The 21,243-nt window shown below is 43.6% G+C and overlaps 1 protein-coding gene across 1 annotated transcript in view; it reads left to right on the top strand.

Moving 5' to 3' along the window:
* Nucleotides 1-6,695: 6,695 nt before the first annotated feature.
* Nucleotides 6,696-21,243, top strand: part of zswim6 (zinc finger, SWIM-type containing 6) — a 73,345-nt gene continuing 58,797 nt past the window's right edge. The window contains exon 1 of the mRNA XM_036528219.1: nt 6,696-7,140. Within this exon, the coding sequence (XP_036384112.1) occupies nt 6,714-7,140 (427 nt within the window). The 5' untranslated portion in view covers nt 6,696-6,713. The remainder of the gene's footprint in view (nt 7,141-21,243) is intronic.

Raw genomic sequence — 21,243 nt, 5'->3', positions numbered from 1 at the left:
ATATGTTTTATAATGTTGTCCTGTAATTAAATTATCTGCTGTCAGAGTAACCATTGAACCATCAAAGATATGAGATCATAAAGATTTCTTGACTGGTAACCAATTAAAAAAAGATGTGGAAAAGAAGAAAAATTTGGTCAGACCTCAAAAACACCACCCTACTCAAATCATGACAGGGGCATGCCACAACCTTCACAATACCCTGGTCACATGAGATTAAACTAGCAAACACACAAAAAGGCATTCTGGGACAAGAGTTTTTACAGTCAACCCACATCAATCGGCAGTTGTTGTTGGTACAGGCCACTACTGTATTTTTCAGTGGTATTGTGATTGACTCTCCCACAGAACCACAGGGGATATGTGGTTCACTGATTGACTCAGTCGCTCATTGATTGGCTCAGCTAGCAATCACTAGTTCACATTCAGACACAACAGAGACTATCCATATGGCAATGGGTTCAGCCTGTTACTGCAGTGGTCATATATATTTTTTTTCTGGGTTGCTAAATAATGCACCTGCTGACTAGAAAAATGCAAAGCCAGATTGTGTGACTGCAAGTGTTTGCAAAGACTGTTGGTTGCAGCACAAAATCACAGCCAAGTTCATGTGACTGATGAGTAAATATGGTTCTTGAAACATTATAGAGGCATTGTAGGAGAGGAAGAGACACGTCCATATACAGACATCCCCAAAAGCAATATTTACTCGGCCACATCAGGCATACATTGTTGTTTGATAGCCGAGCCCTGTTTGGTTGGAACTCTTACCTGGTTTATGTTAGTCTGAGATGTAGGTAACCTTGTTGACCTAGGGCTTCTCAGTCATTTGGGATCAAGCTATTTCATTTCACAAAAAATCAAGCCTTTTCAGTTTCAAGATCTTCCCTAAGATGGTGTGACTGGAAAATGACAAATGGGAAAAAAATGTAATTGCGCCATTGAAGTAAATGGGACATGTACTGCATGTGATAGCACACCTTAGCCTAGAGGTATTCAGCCAGCCATGAAAAATCCAGTCGGTTATTCAATAAAATGAATAAAAAATGCATTACTTGCTTTCTTCATTTTAATACTGCTCTTTATGTAAGCTTTTCATACGCTAAAGGCAATCGTTGATCAGTTATTTCGTATGGTTTAACTGCTATCATGTTATTCATGCAGTACAGTAAAATAACTTCTTGAAAAAGGGTGGAGTTTTACTGATTTATATATCCCGTTGTAAGTGAACCCACATGAAGAATGTTGCTGTGCGGGTTCTGCTCTCCAACTGCTTGTATAAACAGTGTGAAATCACTAGACCATAGGATGTCATGACGACAATGCGGTTGACGCACCCTCAGAAGGCATCAGACCGGGACCGTAGGCAGGACCGTAACGAAAATGTGCAATCTGCATGCTACCATAACTGTGAGAAGTTGGCATTCCCATTCTGGAAGACTCATTTGTGAGTCCACATAAATGAAGGTGTTCAATGTGGGAGATAACAGCATCAACAGTATGACAGTATCACAGAACATGTTCAAAACCACTGATTACAGAGTAAAGCTAACTTCCTGTTTTCCTTATTGCTGTTACCTTGGAAGGCTCTTAAAATATTTTTTATGACTGTTGCTGGATTTATGTTGTAATCCTAGAAGGTCTTCTTCTGACTGAGTCAAAATTATTTTCTGGTTGAATGTTATATGTAAATTGGCAGTGTCACATTTTGCAAAGCTCTTTAATCAAGACTCTTAGGTACCATGTAGAGATCTGTGTATGATCTCAAAATGATGAGGCAAATTCAATTCATGACTAAAGTAGATGAGAACTCTATATATTCTCAAATGGAGTAAGTTTCAGCACTGAGATCTGATGCATGTATTAGTGATTACATAAATTGGACATTGGTCTATACAAAGTTCTGTAATATGGTTATAATTTTCCCCTAAATTCTAATGTATAAAGAAAGCACAGGAGAGTACAGGATCCAGCAGTGAGCAAACTTGTGTACTCGTGTTAGTGGAGCAGACAGTAAAGCCTATTACATGAGTCATATTTTCACTGCCTGTCTGTTCTACATGGCACCAGTACATCTCTCTGATCTTTTTTATATAAGGTCCTCCCTCCTTGCTCGGTGAACCTTGTGTGTCTAAGCAGTGTGATAAACCATTGTGTGGCTGACTTTTCTCCAACACATTATCTCTTAATGTGTGAAATTCAGAAACCAAATGTCATGGAATATAATACAGCACATTACTGCGTTTTCCCCCTCTGTGTTTTAAAAAGGCAATTGCACACCAAACAAGTTATCACTGTAGATTGCATGTCGTCATTGAGACTCGGTGGTTATTATTTCTGTGTATTTTCTCAAAATCAGGAATTGTTCTGCACCTTTTATCCTGTGGTAGGCAGTGAAATTTACTTTCCATTTTGTGCATTTACTGTATCCGTGGGTGGCTTCTAAAATTATTTTCCGAATGACTGTTATTCGATTTATATTGTCAGTGTAATGGATCTTCTGTTGGCCTTGTAAAAACTATTTTTCCGGTTGAATATTGTATATTTGTATTGTATTTCACAATGTTCTTTCATCAAAACACTTAAAATCATAAAGGGAATATTTTTATCTTTATCTTTACTTTGTTATCATAACACATTTGCAGCTCTTCTGCTTTATCCTATTAAATATATAGGCAGGAAGTGTGCGTAACATTTTTGATCACAGCAGAAAACTGTTGTTGAAACACTGTGATGCTAGGTAATTCTCTTCACACTGATGACATTGCTATGTTTTTTACAGGATGCAGACAGACTGGATTTTTCAAGTACAATTTTGAATAATATGTCACAGAATTAAAAAAGATGCTCCTCAGCCAAAGCCCTGGATCTTAATCAACATATGAAGAAGAAAAAAAAAGAAATCATGCTTCATGAGTGAAACCCAATTGAAGTTTTATATTTGGGGAGAAGTGAACATTTAAGACATAATGTTTGAACTGTGTAACATTGTTCCACAAATATCCTATCCTAAAGTGTACTTTATGGGTATTTTTTTACCTTAAACTATAGTTTGTATTTATTAATTTCTCTATAGAACTACTCTGGATGTTAAAGTCCTGACACACTTATTCAAGACCTCGTTAGAGTTTTCTACTTAGAGTATTTGACAAATGCCATTCCAAATCTGAGGCCAAAACAGGAACTATGTTACTTCAGAAATAATGACACTATGCAGATGGAATGCACAGTCCTCCTTGTAGTGGATAAAGCAATAAACCTTTTTCCCTAAAATGAGAGGAAAATGACAAAGACTATAATCCTTTCAAATTCTTTGGGAGAAAATTGCATTCAGATCAGATTTTTGGCACCTGCTTCGCCCATTACTACACACGGCACTTTCAGTTGTGTTCAAGGGACACATCAGACGGTGGAGAAAAAGAGAACATGAGCATCAACACAGCAGGCCATCCGGCACATTCCGAACACAGGCTTTAAGGCTTAGCGTTGACACAAACAACAAATAAAAAAAGAGAAATCTTTGGATCAAGGCATTGACGCTGTAACACTGGCATGGGCTTTTGAGAAACAACCTGATCCAAAAAAAAAGCTACATCAAAGGCTTTTTGATGTAAAATGTTATCATAAACAGTTAATGGTGCATGCTGGTTTTTACTCATCCCGCAGCAAAATTCATATTTCTGAGCAACTGTCTTCTGCTTCTCTAGCACTGAACATAGGTATTGGGTCATGTCTTCAAATCCTAGAATCCAATTACCCAATACACATTTAAATTGGTCTCAACGGACAGTATATGAAGACTCAATGCAACAGCTTTGGATTTTTATTTTGTTTAATCTTAATTGCTTCTGAATTATGACAGAAGTATACCATCTTAACAAGTCAATTCACAAATATTTTCACCAAATAAGCATGTACTAATATTGATCAATGTATATTTGTCATCGGCAAAGTAAATATCAGCTATAATGTGCCAACAGTTTTGCTTTGCAACCTAACAGTCTCAAAAATTTAGCTTGCATTATCTGATAAATATTTATAATATAAGTGAACTTTCCTCCACAGCTTGAAGGTGCTAGGGGTTTACCCATTGGTATGGTATATATGGTATGTTACCCAAATAAACAATTAAAATTTTCCAGTCTCCTCAATTGGTCCTTTACCTGGTTAGACATTTTAACAAAACATAGCCTAAAGGTTACATCAATTATTTTTTCAAATGTGCTAACATTCAGCTTTCATTTAATATGGTGACTGTCATAACTCAACAAATATTAATCTATTAATAAAACACAAGATTTAAGTACTGAGAAATGGACACAGCTTCTCTGTTCCATAACTAGAATCCCTTTCCCTCATTTGAGGAGTCCTATTTAGCACATCCATGAAGAAACTGTAGCCAAACACGCAACAGAAAGTCACATCTGTGAGAAAATAGTACTGAATGAAGGCATAAATAAATGTAACATGTAGCAACATACAGAACGCCTAATAATATAACTTGTCTGCCAAGTGCTAACTGCATAATATCAAATATACACTGTTTAATAATCTAACTGCCCTTACCAAAGCAAATTGCCAAAGGATTCCTGGTTTGCATAATAAATGCTAGCTGTGTGCAGGGTCACAACACAGGTGTGCAGACTCAATGCATAAAAAGGCCTCATCACTGACCATGTGGGACACATGATCATTTGGTCTAATTCAAGGCCTGTCCCCATCACCAAACCAATCGCATCAGGCTCATTCACAAAGGATGTCTCAACACTGAAAACAATGATCTCATCTTCAGTCACTAAAATGCCTCTTGTGCAGGGGTTCAGTAATGATGTGAACCACATTGATATGGACACTTGAATATTCCTATTTCAAACTACTTGGGGCAATGAGCAAAACTAATATATGGTGCAAATATGAACTGACTTACTTCAATAATACAAAACCAAGGGCTGACATTTACTGACAAATGTTATGCAGTCTTTCACGGAAGCTCTGATTGTGGGTACCTAACCACCTTGCCCTCACCTCCCATCAACAGGACTTAAACAAAATACATTCCTATTGAACTTGCGGGACTCCATTTTCTTCCATTTGCCTGTTTATGAGCACTGTTGCTTTAATCCTGAAGAGAACTGACCTAAGTATATCTGTTTTTCTTATGCCAGTGAAAGCATGTTTGAAGTCTGGCTTCTCCTGCTGTTTGAATGGTGATTGCACTATGAGATATGGCAATACGTTGTTAGTTACTTGCAGAAACTCTAATATGTCAGACATAATTGAAATAATACTCTACATGTTGAAACACATCTGACAAAGACTGTGTTGCTAAGTCAGGTTGCCAATTAGGTGCAGTACATATTATATCTATTGTATGCGGTGCTTAAAATCGGTGTGTCTTCTTCGATGAAAGGGGTTCAAATCAAGTATTGCAAGAATTACACCATCTATTCCATTCTGTTAATCTAAAAAGTTTCACTTCCCCACCTTGGCCTTCCTTTGTTTTGGAAAAAAAACTGACGTCACTTACGAGTTCCTAAAATGGAACTACAACTCAGGCAAGGCAAGGGTGCGTCTGAGTACGAATGGGGCCAGCCCACATTCCTTTCCAAATACAGCTCTACACAGGGCGTCACTGTCTTTCCTCCAGTCCTCCTCCCACTCCACAAGAAATAAGAGACGCACTGAAAGCTTTCTCAGACGACGACAAACTCCGCAACGTCCTCCTCCTCCTCCCTCTTCTTCAGGCTCATATTTGTACGGCAAGAGGCCCGCGGTTGCTGATCAGCGGACCACGACGCTGTACTTGTCAAACGCCTCCTCCTTAAACCTCAATGAGAACGTGAAGGACCGCCCATAAAATAAAACTCCGCCTATGAGAGGCTGGTGTAAACTCGAATGCGAAGACAGGCGAAAGGAAAGAAAATATACTGGGCTGTGGTCTCAGATCCCCCGCTTTATTCAGCAAAAATGTATATCTCTTCCTATATGTTATAATTGAAATAGTAAACTACGAAGCACTGCTGTTTCAAGAATAATGCGACGTTGGCTAAGAGGCCATAATTTCAAGATGACTAGGGATTTATGTCACAGGAATTAGAAATAGTTAAAACAGAAAACAAAATATTCATCAGGCTAAAAGACAACCCCACATGACATTACACTATACTGGCAAAAAAAAAAACTCACTCAATGTAACTTCATGTGTGAAGTGCTGCAAGCGTGTTCGAATTAAACTTCCTATTGACAAACGAGCCACATCCAATCAGACCTACACTTCCGTCTGTCTTGGGATGCCGGTTTCCCCATTGGCTGGGTCTCGACGTATGTGTAGTCGGGCGTCCTGCTCTTGCATAGAATCTAACACCAACCGCCTATGAACTCGTAAAGGCAAACATCAAAGTTTTCCGACCTTCCTGAACTCCGCCTATTCTGTCGTGTATGGCTTCACAGAGGATTTGCCGACGATCGGGAATTCCGCCTCTCGTTCCTTTTTTAGCACAGCACAGGGATTGTCAGACAGCCAGTATCCGCCTCTCATGCTTAATTAGGCTACACAAAGGACTTAACAACACTCAGAACGACCGCCTATTTTACCAAATAAGGTCGGTCTACCCATACACGGTGAACAATCGACCTAAGTGTATCCTTTTCCCTTCCTTATCCCGTTTATATGGTACTGTGACTTCCGCTGTTGCTGTAAAAGCAGTGCGATCATGGCGGAGCGCGTTCAGCAGCCCCCAGCTAAACGGCTCTGCTGCCGACCCGGCTATAACCCGACGTGCAGACAGGGACAGCGGGCTGGAGGAACAGCATGTGGTGGTCCGGGTACTGCCCAGGGGGGATCGGGCAAAACCCAGAGTCCGGAGTCGCTGCTGGACATCGCAGCAAGGAAAGTAGCGGAGAAGTGGCCGTTTCAGAGGGTGGAGGAACGTTTCGAAAGGATCCCGGAGCCCGTCCAAAGGAGGATCGTCTACTGGTCTTTCCCCAGGAGCGAACGGGAGATCTGCATGTATTCTTCCTTCAACACAGGCGGAGAAGAGAGTGGGGCTGCCGGGGAGAACAGTGACGAGACTCGCCTGCCTTTCCGACGGGGCATCGCTTTACTGGAGAGCGGCTGCGTAGACAACGTACTGCAAGTCGGTGAGTGCTCGGATCAACGGGAGGAAAATATTTTATTTATTCAATTTGGGAAGCATTTTTGTTTTCAACAAATCTCTCATGTTAACCCCCCAAAACAGTAAATTGTGTTCTGGACAAACCCTTCCATAGACGCTAAAACACTAAAGGAAAACGAAAATTAATTTGCTTTGAACAAAGGAAGGAATGTTAAAGGGCATTCATCGGGGCTTTAAATCTAGCTCGCGAGCGAGCAGGCTAAATGGTTCGCTTTGAATTTACATTCTTACGTCGCGTCATCCCTTAAATAAAAGTAAAGAGTATAAAATATCCCGGCCGCTGACTGTATACTCGCTAGCTCGGCGTATGGTCAACCATCGCTAGCAGTTACCTAACTAGGTAGCTGGCTATCTATAATTATTTTGGTCGACGGGACATTTTTTGTTTAGATAGAAGGGGAAAATCATTACGGAAGTGAAGGGCTGTTAAATTGTATAGCTGGCTTGGTCTCACGACAACATACTTAACTGAGATTGCTTTTTTCCTCTACCCTTTTTTTCTTTTTTCTTGTTTTTCACTGAAACGCTCCTTCTGATTTTCCATTATAGCTAGCTACGGCGTTTCGGGGAGCGATGTGGAAAAAGACAAGGCTGTCCCTCTAGTCTATTCTGTTTATTTTTTTCAGAGTGAAAGGCATGGGGGAGGTTATTGGCGTAGCAAGACTAGCTAGCTAACTGGGTTTATCATCTTTTTTCTCCACGTCAACGCGTAGCTACTCCGAAACTCGAAGTTTCTCAACGTTAGCAGGTGGAGATAACATACATGTACGCTTCTACGTGATTGAATGTTTTATTTGTTTAAAAGAACCAGTACGGCTATTTCTTTTCCTGGGAGCAACCCCCCCTAGTCTTTTAGCTTGTATTTGCCGAGTGCGCATATCAAATAGCCGTCAGGCATTCCCATTGAAAGCTTGGCACTTTGTTCCCATTTTCATGTTCATTTGTGTCTTTTCAGCTTTCTGTCACCCTCCAAAAGGAAGGCGAACAAAAGAGCCCTTTTATTTCTTTTCACTGCTTGTTAAATAGAAGAGATTTGGAAAGGGGTGGGAGGGATGGCGATTTAAAGCTGCAGTGCCTCTATTTTTTTAAATGGACCTTGGTAATTTGCACAAATTTGCTGCTAATTGGTTCGGGTTCATGTTTTGTTCTGCTCCGGTAGAAATATTGGAGGATCGGATATGGTTATCCCAAGTTTGGGGGAACCCGAGAAAAATAGCGCAGTAAACATTCACTCCTGTGAAAAATGTCAACAACAAACGCTCTACCTTTCTATCATCGAATATTACCTGGCATCTGAACGTCCACGTTCTAACTTCGACTACCTTTGTTTAGGCGTTATTGCGATTTGTCTCAGCTCGGTGGCTCCACACCCTTGGAAGGGGTTCAGGATTTTAATCGCATTACTGTCTGCGGTTGATTTTAATTGTAATGCAATCTGCAAACGTAATTTTCTGCATGCTCATTTTCCCCTCCTCCAAATGCAGTTCGTTCAGTGGTGCCTCATCTGGGCATTGTGTCCTTCCATTAGTGCCAAAGGGGGTCCGGCTCACAATGTGTGTGCCTCTTTATTTGGCCTGCCTTGTATCTGTTTAGATCTTTTTGTATTGGGTCTGATATTGGTGGATGCCTGTAAGATCAAGGCACTCTGTCCTGTTTTCCAATGGTCAGGGACCAGAATTAGCTTCAGTTTTGTTGGCACAGATAAGCTCTTTTTTCTTTGTGGTGTGTGTGTGTGCCTCATTCTGCATGCTAGCAATGGGGAATGACAGGAGTGCACACAGGGAGGGTTTTGGGCTGATTGCATCTTAGCCTGGAATTCACTGAGAAAATAAAGCCAAGAAGTGATAAATAAAAGATGCAATCTTCTCCGGGAGACAGGCCGACACAGGGGCTGAGCTTGGGGTTGCTTTTAGCAGACCTCGAGGCGGCTGATGGGGATGGCAGTGTGGTGTATGCAAACTTCTCGTGCAGCAATAAGCAGGAAAAGGGATTTGTTGGGGTGTGTGTGTGTGTGTATGTTGGGGGCGGGCAGGGGAGGATGAAAGACAGAAAGCCGAGGCAAAGGTTGTATATGTGAGAGAACCAAATACACAGGCAAATTTGCCTCCACTCATTCTCTGTGGCAGGAGGCCATAAAAGTCCATTTAAATCCAAGGGCATCAAAAGGGACTACCTCTGGTCTTCATTATTTGAAAGGCTTTTATGCTGTTGGTATGCTGACAGAGGGTCTTGGGCTGGCAACGCGCAGAGTGCCGGGACGGCTCTACATAAATCCGCCGCGTCAGAGGGGCCACGTTCCGGGCTGAAAGCGACGTGCAGCGGGATGTGGCCCTCTCTGCACCAGCTTTGGAGGTACTTGGCTCCAGATGTGCATCTGAAAGGTGTGCAGGAAAAGGCCTTGGATTTTTTTTTAAAGATCTCTGTGGGCTGCTGTGCTGGAGTGCACGTCGAACCACCCAGCATGTACGGAGTAGACAGGTGGTTGCATGTCGCTTCTTCTCTGTGCGGGCTGCACTGCTTACAGGACAGAGGGACTGGTGGATAACGGAGTCCAGGGCTTATAAGAACTATCCCAGCAGCCCGTAGATCCAGACTTTGCCTTCCACCAGCCCCTCTATGACATAGTTTGAGGAGCCCCGTCCATCTTATTTTTAGGCGCCCGCCAAGGGAGGGCTGTTCAGCCCTCTGATCCTGATGCTCGTCCAGCAGTGAGGCCGACCCTCTGCCTGCCCCCCAGGGGTCAAGTTCAGCTCCTCTATCTTTGTCTTGACCTGCATTTGGGCTTTTCCCATCTGTCACTGGATTATTAGGGCAAAGGTCATGCAGCGTTGATCCTATTAGTATAAGTAGTGTCTTATTGATGGGCATCATGTGGTTTGTGTTTTACTCCCGTTGTTCAGCTACTGAAATTGACCAGATTCATTTGAACTGGTGGTTTTCAGCTGAAAACGCTCCGCTAAAATGTAAATGAAGCCTTTGGTACAGTAGATTATTTTTAACCGTGGTGTGATCTGAACAGAGAGAAGATCCAACCTGAAGTCGTTGTCTCAAGAGTCTTGGGCCCAGTATTGCTTGCATGCTAATTGTGGAAGAGCAGTGGGTTTGAAAAAGCCTTGATCTGGATTTCAGGGGCTGGTTCAGTACAGACCTGAATAATCAGGAGGTCTAGATATTTAAGGGAGGGGGTGGTAACGTACATTACTTTCTCAGAAGACAGAAATCAAAGGACTGTGTTTTCTCTCTGGAGTTACACTTCAGTATTTTTAATGTAGTGTACCTGTATACATTTTTCTATTAAAAGTATTCTATAACTTAACTAAAGTATCATAACCAAAAGGTGAGAATAACCTGGTTTTATAATTGTGATTTTTTTTGTTTTTGACTTCATTTTGAGGTAGGATGTGCATAACTATTTTAATAGCTTCTCCACTCTAAATGTTGATGTTTAAGTCCTACACACCCATACATAACTTACACAGCAGCAGGTACACAGTAATGTTTTGTTTAAAGGGTCTATTGTATGACAGGGTGCATATTATGAGGTACGGAATGTGATATAGAATCAGCCGTGTCATTACATTATGCCCACTGTGGCATGAAGTGGTAATTACAGGCTCTGTATATATTCTTAAAGCGTATATCTTAGCAATTTATCTTCCCCCTATGAGTGCATGCGGAGAAATGTCATCACTGCGTATTTCATCACTGTTCATGCTTTCATATTGACCATAAATCATCTTTATTGAACTGCCACATGGAGCTTTGCACAGCAGCTTTGGTCAGGTGTATCGGGTCACTTCCCTATGACAATGTGGCACGATGCATACACGCGAGAGGTTTTCTGGATTAATTAGCAAGAGATTGAACAGTTCGCAGCCACCCCAGATGGAGGCAGGGCTACATGTATGTGTGTGTAAGAGCCGTCTCTCTCACTCTCACGAGCTCCCTCTGACAAAACCAGCCTAAAAAATTTACCAAGCCCTTCATAGGCCTGCATTGACATTTCAGACATTTTGTACACAGAAGTGCAGAATTTAAGATCTGGAACTTAAATCTTGCATGAGCATGTTGCTTTTGAGGCAACGGGTGTCGTTCACTGGGATGTGCTGCCAGTATTCAAGTTTTTACTGCGAGCCTGGACAGGGCAGATCAAACATGAATTACTTAACCAGTCATTGCTTGGAGAACACAGTGATGACCACACTCTAACCAACTGGAATTTGGTGCGGCAGTGGTTGTGTGAGTGACCCTAACAAGCTGAGCAAATCTTTAACAGTGCAGGTGCCAGTACACTCATCGACTGGATGTTTAAAGCAAACGGCTGCATCCTGATAGTTAGACCTTTGAAGCCACTTCCTCCCCCCAATGAGGTCCCATATGCTTCTCATGGAAATTCCCTCATAGAGCCAGGTTGTCCATAGTGCTAAAGCTGGGAAAGTTCTGGAATTGTGGAAGGCATTATTCTGGCATTCAGTCAAAGGCATTGTAACAAAAGATAAAAATGGAGGAGTGTTGCGTTTCTCTCTAATTCTTGTTGCTGTATCACTGTAATGCCGTATTTTAGACTGTATCCTGAACGGTCACATGTTTTATGACTTCACTTTGAGTCTCAGTGATGTATCTGGCATAGGCAGCTGTTTACATTTGTTCCTCTTAGTTCCTCAAGTTTCTCATTGGCTTCACTGAAAATCTGTACTCGATTCTGAGCCTTCCCCACCCTGTACGCCCCCTCTAGGATTGGACAGAGCCCTCCCAGTCCAGCTGTACTGTGTTTCAGGCTCTAATGGTGATATCTAATATCTAATGGTGATGAGTTTTGTACAAACACGGCCCTGCTTGATATAAGGCAGCTCTTAGGGTCTGGTCGACGGCGAACTGACAGAATAGCGCCGTGCGCTGAAATCTAGCCCCTCCACAGATGTTGTCTTTGATGTCCCTCTGCCACAGTACACAGCCCGATCCCAGCTGTGGCGCGGCCTATGGAGGCCCTGCTGGGCCTCATACCATAGATATCCAGAATTGGCCACTTTCGCCCTTAGGTATTTATTTTTCTCCTTCAGAGGAGTTCCAAAAAAGACCTGCCTGGTGTAACATATTAGGGATCAACATTTCCTACCAAGAAAATATTCCATTTTTTATTGTGTTTATTTTTCTTTTAAAATGATATTTGGTAATGGAATGCAACACAATTCGCCCGGTGCACAATGTCATCTTTAGCCGCCGTGGGTTTGGAATGGCGTTTAAAGCTGAAATAGGCAGAAAGGCTTCCAAGCCTCTGCTGACTGGGGGAAAGGAAATCCAATCTAATTGTAATTTGCCAAAATGTGAATACCGTGTTAGAGCCATGACTAGCTCTGTAAACTGCGCAGAGTAACCCGAGAGCAGTGCTGATATGGTCAAAAGGTGCAATTGATTACAGGGGACTTTAAAATGAATTGCTGGGTACTTGTGCAGCCGTTTTGTATTGCTAGTGTAGGTGCATACCAATTCTCCATCGATGGGCTTAAGAGATATTTTGTTAAAAATAAATTGAGTTTTTTTGCCCACATTGTTAAAACCCTATTCATGCACGCTACTTGTGTCTTGTATGCAGCACATTGCCTGCAAGTGAGGAATGGGGTCTAGATTGAATTTGTGTTGAATGCTGCGTGAGTCACTGTTCTCTGTGATACCTTCAATAGAATCAAGTGGACAATGCAATGTCGTTTTCCTTTATGCAGCTAATTGAAAAGATGTGTGCTCCTTCACGCTGCAATGTAAAATTCAACATTGTAATACTGGAGTAGCGTAGGCTGCATTTGCATTAAATTGTAACCCTGCAGATAAGCAGCTGAATTCATTTCATTGCGGGCCCATTCCAGTGTGTCTTATTTGTTTGAAGCCATTAGGTTCTTGGAATACAGTGTGCACGTGTATATATTTTTTCCCCCTTTTGAAGTGCTTTTTAGGGATTGGCTCATTAAAGCAAGAAGACTAGTGTGCTTTCTGTAATGACAACAACATGTCAACACGTTTGTTGAAGGAGGCCTGTTCAATGTATTCTGGATGTTGAGAAAGGTGGCAGCGTTTCTGGTCTGTAGACTGTATTAACTCTCATGGCCAGCAGCTGCCCTGCAATCATACAGAAGCTTCATGCCATAAATTAGCTGTGGATACCAGTGGAAAAAAGACTGTTTTAGGATTTTTGTGGAAGAAGCCGTTGATATTGCCAGCACCTGATGAACGGCCTATTCGCACAGAGGCCTGTTTCTCTTTTTTGAACCTGCCATTTCTTTTTCGTCCCTCTCTTGTGCTCCCCCTGCTCTCCTTTTCTCAATAAATCATCCTTGTTATGTAGACTGTTTAATGGCAACCTGCTGTAGTCTTTATTGAAGGCAAACGTTTTTTTTTTTTGTCTGACAAAACTAAATGCATCTACCTGGGGATATGAAACATTTTTTCGTCTGTGGGTTTACTGAATTAATACACCACACCGTGGCAACATTTCATCAGCGTGTCTGCCGTGTTGTGAGCAATGGCGAAACCAAAGCAGGCATTTTTTACATATTGCAGCAAGAATGAAACAAAAAGCAAATGAGATGACCAAAACTGGTTATTGTTCACTGCATAGAGAGGATCGAGAGAACTCAGGTAGCAAATCTAATGTCATATTCATATGGCAGCTACATGCACCAGGTCTGCAAGTCTTTGTGTCTTTATCAATGTACTCATACCTGTGAGGCCTCATCCATCTCCTAAGATTTAATTGGAGGTATATGTAAATAAATGTGGCAGAGCCCTTTCAGATTAATCCAAAAGCTTGGACGGTGTCCAAGCGGCTGTGTGGCTGTCTCAAATCCTACCCTTTCTTTTTACTATGAATATCTTAGTTTTCCATTGTAAAGTAGTGAACTACAATTACCTCTCTGAAACGCTTTCAGTCATATAGGCAAGTGACTTCAAACATGACGTGTGTAGTACGCTGTACAGAAACGGACACCAGCCTGATGCATATGGGCGTCTCTTGCTTTTTAAAGTGTCGGCGTGTATTCGTTTCCTGGCTAAAGTTGAGTCGTGACCCTGCAAACACTAGCTGTATGCAAGGAACTAGGTTTGGGTTTCAGCGGGGCCGTGTGTGGAGCTGAAAGGAGAGATTAGATGAGCACACTGATTGACTGGAATGCAATCAGCGTCTCCACGCTCGAATACTTGAGCTGCATCCAATAGGCCGGGCCCGTTCGCAAGAGCCATGCCCCCCTCCCAACAGTGGCACGTCGCTTCCCCAGGGCGCCACATAACAAATGGCACCAGAGGAGAGTGTATCTAACTGATTTGCATTCCGACAAGGCATTTCCATGACGGTTTACACCCCCCCCCCCCCTCCCCTTCCGTTGACCTCATTTCCTGTTGCTTTCTCCCAGACAGGTTTTACGTGATCAGAAAAAAAATCTCTGCAGGATAGCTATATAGCTATAGCTCTGTGACTGTTTTTGACAGGCACCGTTGACACGTAGTTGAATGCCACTGCTACACCACGAGATGTTAGCAGGATAACAGAGAGGCAGACTACCCAGGTGTCTGATGTCAGCTTGAGAGTCAGTATAAGTTATGGTCACTGAGTGGAATGTTGAGGTTCTCCTAGATGTGCGGAAAGACGCGTGAGTCATTGCGGGACCACAGACCCTTAAGCCATGTGCATTCTCTACACTCAAAACCCTTCTTTGTACACCTGAGCACGCTTGCACGTTATCCAGTGTGACCACAAAACGAGTTGAATGGAAAAAAAACAAAGCAAATTTACTTGCACAACACACTTTTTGGTTGCTGTGACGGAAAAGAAAACATGACTAATGTAGGAAATAGCATGTTTTAGTGAACATTAAGTACACGGTTGTTTACCTTAACTTAACTTCCACAACATGAGTCAAAAACTCTTAAGACCTGAATGGAAGGCCTGTTTTTTTATTGCATTCCTTGTGTATATGGCATTGTCGTGTGGTATTTTAGGCTCATATTTTCTATACGGTGTCATTGAATGGTTATTGAAGTGCGAGTATTTGTCAAGTCTTTGTCCAAGAAAGGGGGCGTGAAGTCCTAGGTGGCCTTCAGAAGAAAGCTCCAGAAGGTTCTCCCCCTTTTCTATCATGCCTGGTGTTTAGCCGGAACACGAGAGTCTGATGCTAATTGGAGGGACGCGGCGAAGCCTGTCGCCGAGTTCCCGCGGAACCCGCGACGACGGATCAGATAAAGCGCAAGCTCATTTGCCGAATTAATGTGCTGAAAAAACTCAGGTAATTCGCCTTGTTGTCCTGCTATACTTACTGGCCAGCCTGTCCTTCGGAAGCCGTCTTTCACGGTTAATCCACGTGATGGAGGCCCTGGGGGGTGTGACATGACAAGACGTGCCCCGTCCAGGGTCGGGAGGGGTCTGCCGGGGAGGCGGGGATGAGCTGGGGGGGGCCATGGCCTCGTGCTCGCTCGCTCGCTCGCTGTCCCTCACCCCCCCTTTCAAAGTGAGGTAATATATTCAAGGTCCACACAGGAACACGTCTGCGCGCATGGGCCACGGTGATTTATGCACTGATAAATTCAGGATTTCTCGTCAGTAATTTTTCCATGCCGACTCTCACCGAGCCCAATCAATGAGTTGGAGCAAGCGCTCTTAATGAAAGGAGAGTTTAGCGGGATTGGTGGAGCGTGAGGCGACTGTGTGAATCCTTATCGGAACCTGTAGTTGGCTCTATCAGTTCCCCAGTGGTGTTGTAGGTTAGCAACATAATTTTTGACTGTAAATGGGAATTCAATATGTTTCTGCCCTATGGAATTGATTCTTGCCACAGCTGCAGCGTGCAAGGAATCCTGTCACTTTTTTTTACATAGGACTGTGGATGGCAGAGTATAAGAGGGATAGAAATGGTTAACAACAAACCCCCTTTTGAACTTGGACCATTTCCAGTTGAAGGAAATATCTAAACATTGCAAAAAGATATAACAGATATAAACACAAATGTGTAACTTCATAGAGTATGTCACCTGATAAATACCCCGCTGGTGGTATGTTCTGACAACTTGGTTCCTCAAAATTCCGTTCCTTCCAGTGCCATATTGCCATTCCATAGAATAAACCTTTCAGCAAAATGGGGAGAGGTTGCTGGCACAGATGTCGCTAAATGGAAAAAGGCCTTCTTTTTCTCCCTCATTGTGGCTCAAGATCCACTTGAAGCACTGTGTGTTTCCCCCGCTTCCTGCTTGTTTAGATCTCGGAGAACCGCCAAGGTATTTTCCAGGTCAGTGTCAGGCACTCCACGCCATTCAACTGAATTCCACGCCCTTGCAGAAAAGGGACTTGTGGGCTCTATATTAGCCGCGAATCCCAGGGAAACAAACATGGCAGCATAATAGACTGTCTATGACGAGACTGGTTCGGTGAGAAAGGATGTCCTGCTTTGAAAAACAAAAGGGTGAGAGCTGGCCAATCGATAAGGCAGAGAAGCCTGCTCTCCCAATAAAGATTCTCCCCCTCCCTTGCGCTCACTTTAGCCAGAGGGAGGCAAAGTAAGTGTGATTACAGCATTGCTTCAACCTCGGTGCGCGGTGCGGGCCGCCCCCATTGTTTCTCGGGAGCTGCCCACCGAGGAAAAATAAGGCCCTTTCACTGTTTTTTAAGGCCGCAGCTGTGTTTTTTTGTTAGTTAATATTTAGTTAATCTCCAGACTCAGACCTGCGGGATTGTTTTTCGTCCAGCCCACAATCCATCTTCCTCTGATCTGTATTCCGCTCCATCTTTCTGTGCCATTAACCTTCAGCGTGGGTAGGGGGAAGGAGGAGGGAGCCCGGGAGGGGAGGGGAGGGGAAGGGGGGCAGGATGGGGGCAGGGATAAGCAGCTCCACTTCCCGGTGCTGCTGATTGCTCTCATTTTTCCATCAGCTGGACCCCCCCCCCCACCCCACCCCACCCCACCAACAATTCCCCTGTTCTGTGGGCAGGTAGTGGCAGACCCCAGGCCTCACCACAGGCCCTGTGGGATTCACACCCAATAAGAGGCCTGCAGCGGGCAGCACAATGGTCGCAGGCCAAGGTTTTCCATCCAACAAAACTGGGTGTTAGCTCTGTAGGCAGATTGTCAGCCCCCCGCTCCATGTTCCAGAATACAGCAGACAGCTGGCACAGGCTCCTTTTTTCCTGCAGCTCTTTTTGCCAGCACCCCAACGCGCTGTGACACGGTACAGGAAAGTCTCGCAGGGGAACAGGAGGAGTGGGAGGGGCCTGGTTCGGCCTGACGTCCATTTTCAGATGTTAATTTGGCGTCTGTACCGGTAGGCAACGAAAAAAGAAAATGACCTCCCATGCTTTGTGACAGCTACCCCCTCAACTACCATTGTCTCATCCATTGATTCTTATGAGCTGGCAGTGGCCATTATTGAAAATGATATGAAATGCTATGTTTCAAGGTTGGCGGGGGGGGGGGGGGGAATCCATGCCATTTGCCTAGTTTCCTATGTTATGACAAAAGGGAATGAGGGGGTGGGGTGTCTGATATTTATTTCCCTCTCATTGAGTCCGGCGATTCGATGAACTTGGTGTTCCACTCACAGGGAGGTTGAAAATCCAATCAGTCTTGATTATCTGGGCCACCACAAGACCTGGAAACTGTGCAATGATAGATTGGACCTTTAAGATCACATTAAAGGTAAGAACAGCCCATGAGGCGCTGTGGAGAAGGATCTGGAATTTCATTTAGGGAGGGAGGAGCTGCACACCCTATGGTGGTATGGATGGTAGGTTTGAACAGAGGGAAAAAGACCCTCATATAGTGCTTGCAGAATATGTTAAGGGGTTTTGTCCCTTAACATAGAAGCATTACTTAGCCTGTCTCCCTACAGAAAAGGGGCTCATCTCTTGGAAAATGAGGAGTGATATTAATTACATTACTGTGAAGAATAGACCTTGGCTAAATCCTAGTGCTTGTCCGCAGTGACAGCAGAAGGTTATTCCCCCGCTCTCCTCTTTGATGCCGAGCTGGTGGTTAACCCCATCCTTGCCACAGCAGCTGAATTGCTGTCTGACGCTCTGTTCTGAGTTCAAAGGCAGCTGGGGTCACGAATGGCCAGGCACTTCCTGCACCCCCTCCGCCAGAAAACCCCCTTCCGGATCGAATTTCAGCGCTCCCTCTGAAGCCCTCCCCCTCCTCCCTCCTTCCCTGGCCTACCCAGCTGCATGCGCCCTGGTAATGAGTGACAAATAGGCTTGTTTTCTCAAACAGACCCTCAGAAAGGCCCCCGCGAATCTGTGGGAGAATATACCCTCCCACCAACGATACAGACATGTCCTGTTTTGGGTAAACACTGTCCGCCTCCGGGGCCCCTGCATGCTCCCACAGGCCTGTTGTTGTGTTATGCTCCGCGGTTTTCGCGATATAGGTTTGTTTTCCCTCCTTCATATCGGCTCTGCCCTTTAACCCATGGCGTAAACGACTCGTAAACACGCCGTACACCAGAGCAGTCTGATGTGGGGCAGGGACAGGCGGAATACAGAAACAGAGGCAGTAGCACTTGCGCAGATAATTGTTTCTCGATGGCGACTGAACACTTTGCCTGGACGTGGTTAAGGAAACGCTAAGCCCCGCAGGTGTTCAGGAATAAAACACTAAATGCACAGGGAGGGGAACCAACATTCTGATGCATTGTGTATGTGTGTGTGTGTGTGTGTGTGTGTGTGTGTGTGCGTGTGTGTCTGTGTGTGTGTATTGCTCCAAAACAACTAATTTCTAAACTTCACAAATCATTGTCAACCCGGCGTCAGCACAAGGAGCAGCCGTAAAAATCACTACGTAAGGTAATATTAGGGTCTCTACATTATGTTATGGTGGAGGCGTATTAAATTTTTAACGATGAAATGGTGGCGTGCCTGTCTGGTGTCTGTGCAGGTCTTGGATTTCTGACAGGACTAAGGTGATTGGTGGATGGATATTCTCCATCCACTGGTAAAGGATAGCCGGTGGGGGTGGGAGGAGGGTTAGGGGGGAGAAGCTGCTTGGTCCTGTTTCCCTGTGTTTCTAATAGGCAGCCCTGCACCGAGGAGCCCACTCTCCTGGCCGGGTTTATCATTTTTATTTACTTGGAATGGGAGAGAGAGGGAGTGTTAATTCACAGGCAAACCCCAAAACCAATCAAGATTTATGGAGGCATAAGCAAGACGAATGGATTGGTTCGCCTTCCACAACTGTGCACAAGCTAAAGGAAGAATGCACTATAAATGACATATTTAGCAGTGGGAGAATGGGCCTATGTGATTAATTTAGTGTGAAGAGTGCAGAGATATTGACAACGCTACGGAATGGGTAGGGGGCTGGCTGTTTGAGGTAGCCTGAAAGGCATAATAATGATCGTAATTCTATCCCCATGCTGTGAGAAAGTGCTTCTTTTCTAGCACAGATACTAACAGTCATAGCAGAAATAAATAGAAATTGGATATGCAAGGTAGCATGACAAATCGCTCATGCCCGAATGAAGGCCTCTCAGTGTGTAAATTAGATGCAGAGAGAGAGAGAGGAGAGAGAGTGAAAAGCAGAATTTCTCCACCCAACGACCACATGTCTGAAATATTTCTGATGTATCATTATATATTCCTGAATGTTATTAAAATGTTCTTTGTCTCGGAACAAAAAACATCTTGCCTGTTTCTGGTGGCAGTGCCATACACTCTGAAGGGTGTGCATCGAGACAGGACTCTACCAGCACCCAGGAGTGCCCCTCCCCTCTCTGGAGTGGGTGATTATTCAGTAGCAGGCCCGTTTCTCAGATACTTTTCAAGGTGCTATAAGCTAAAACGCGCACAGAGTGCTTTTTCTGATAAGAAAAACATCCAAAAATTTTTCTAATGGGAAAATTAGTCATCTAAACAGAATATGATCCCCCCCCCCCCCAATCCCCAACCACCGCTACCACCAACAACAACAACAGCCCCTACGGCAACCGCAACTACCGCTGATTAATCGCCGGTGCTGCTTGCACAATGGAACCTTTGAACCGAGATATTTTTTATAGCAAAAGTTGTTTTTAGCTCCAGTTCTTAATACTGCACATTCCTCATTCAAAAAAAAAAAAAAGCGTAGGCCCATTTTTGCAGTTAATAGCCGTGGAACAGTCCAGCATTTATATCTGTTGTGATGGCGGTGGTAAAACTGGTATTCAGTGGTGATAAACTGAAAAAAAGTACAACCTTTACTTCTGGTAATTATGGCTTTAATAATATTCAGATGTTTTGTTTTTTTATTTTTTTTATTTTTTTGCATGTTCTACCAGGGCTTGTGCATAGTTTAAATGCTGTCTATGGTGGCAATATAAATTTTACAATGACTAGTCACTGGGAACTGCAGTAAACAGATAGGATGTTTATTGGCAGTTTTGAATAAATTCAGCGTCATGTTCAGATGACTGACGGTACTGCAATTTTTTTTTTTTAGCTGTGACTGGAAGCAGCAGTCAAGACACACTGACTTGACTGATGGAGTGAACAGCTACCAAGGTAGCAACATTTTACTGCACTGGAGGGCAAAAAGGCCCCCTGGAGGAGAGGAGTCACAGCTAATAAGAACAGTGCCTTTTCAGTTTTTGTTTTCCTGCAATCATCCCATGGCTGAAATGCAAGTCGAGCCTGTTTTTTATGAAGCAAAATCAAATTTCACATAGAGCAGCTGAATATGCATGGCTACCAGCACAGAGCCATGTGGCGTGTAAAATGGGGCTGTGAATTAGTGTTTCTTTTCCAGACATGCTATTTTGCCAGTTGGAAGTAATGTGTTTTATATTAAGGAAAATTGGTCTGTGGTTGTCTTCTGGGCAACCGCACAAGCATCGCAACCCATGCTGTAAGTGCTCTTGTGACTCGACAAGCTTTTTCTTCACAGGCTGGTACAGCACAGTAATGCTGTAGTCCTCACAAACGGCTGCCTATGCGGCATTTTTTACCGATCTTTGCACAGCACAAGGTTCCAGTGTCCCACTACTATATGTTAATTCAGAGTCTGAAATGTTGATTTACCTCCTCCTAACGTTGTAAAAAAAAAAAAAAAAAAAAGAACACCAT

This window comes from Megalops cyprinoides, chromosome 5 (genome assembly GCF_013368585.1).
Source record: "Megalops cyprinoides isolate fMegCyp1 chromosome 5, fMegCyp1.pri, whole genome shotgun sequence".
NCBI lineage: Eukaryota > Metazoa > Chordata > Actinopteri > Elopiformes > Megalopidae > Megalops > Megalops cyprinoides.
Note: the sequence above shows the minus strand (reverse complement) of the source record. Positions and strands in the feature narration are given on the sequence as shown.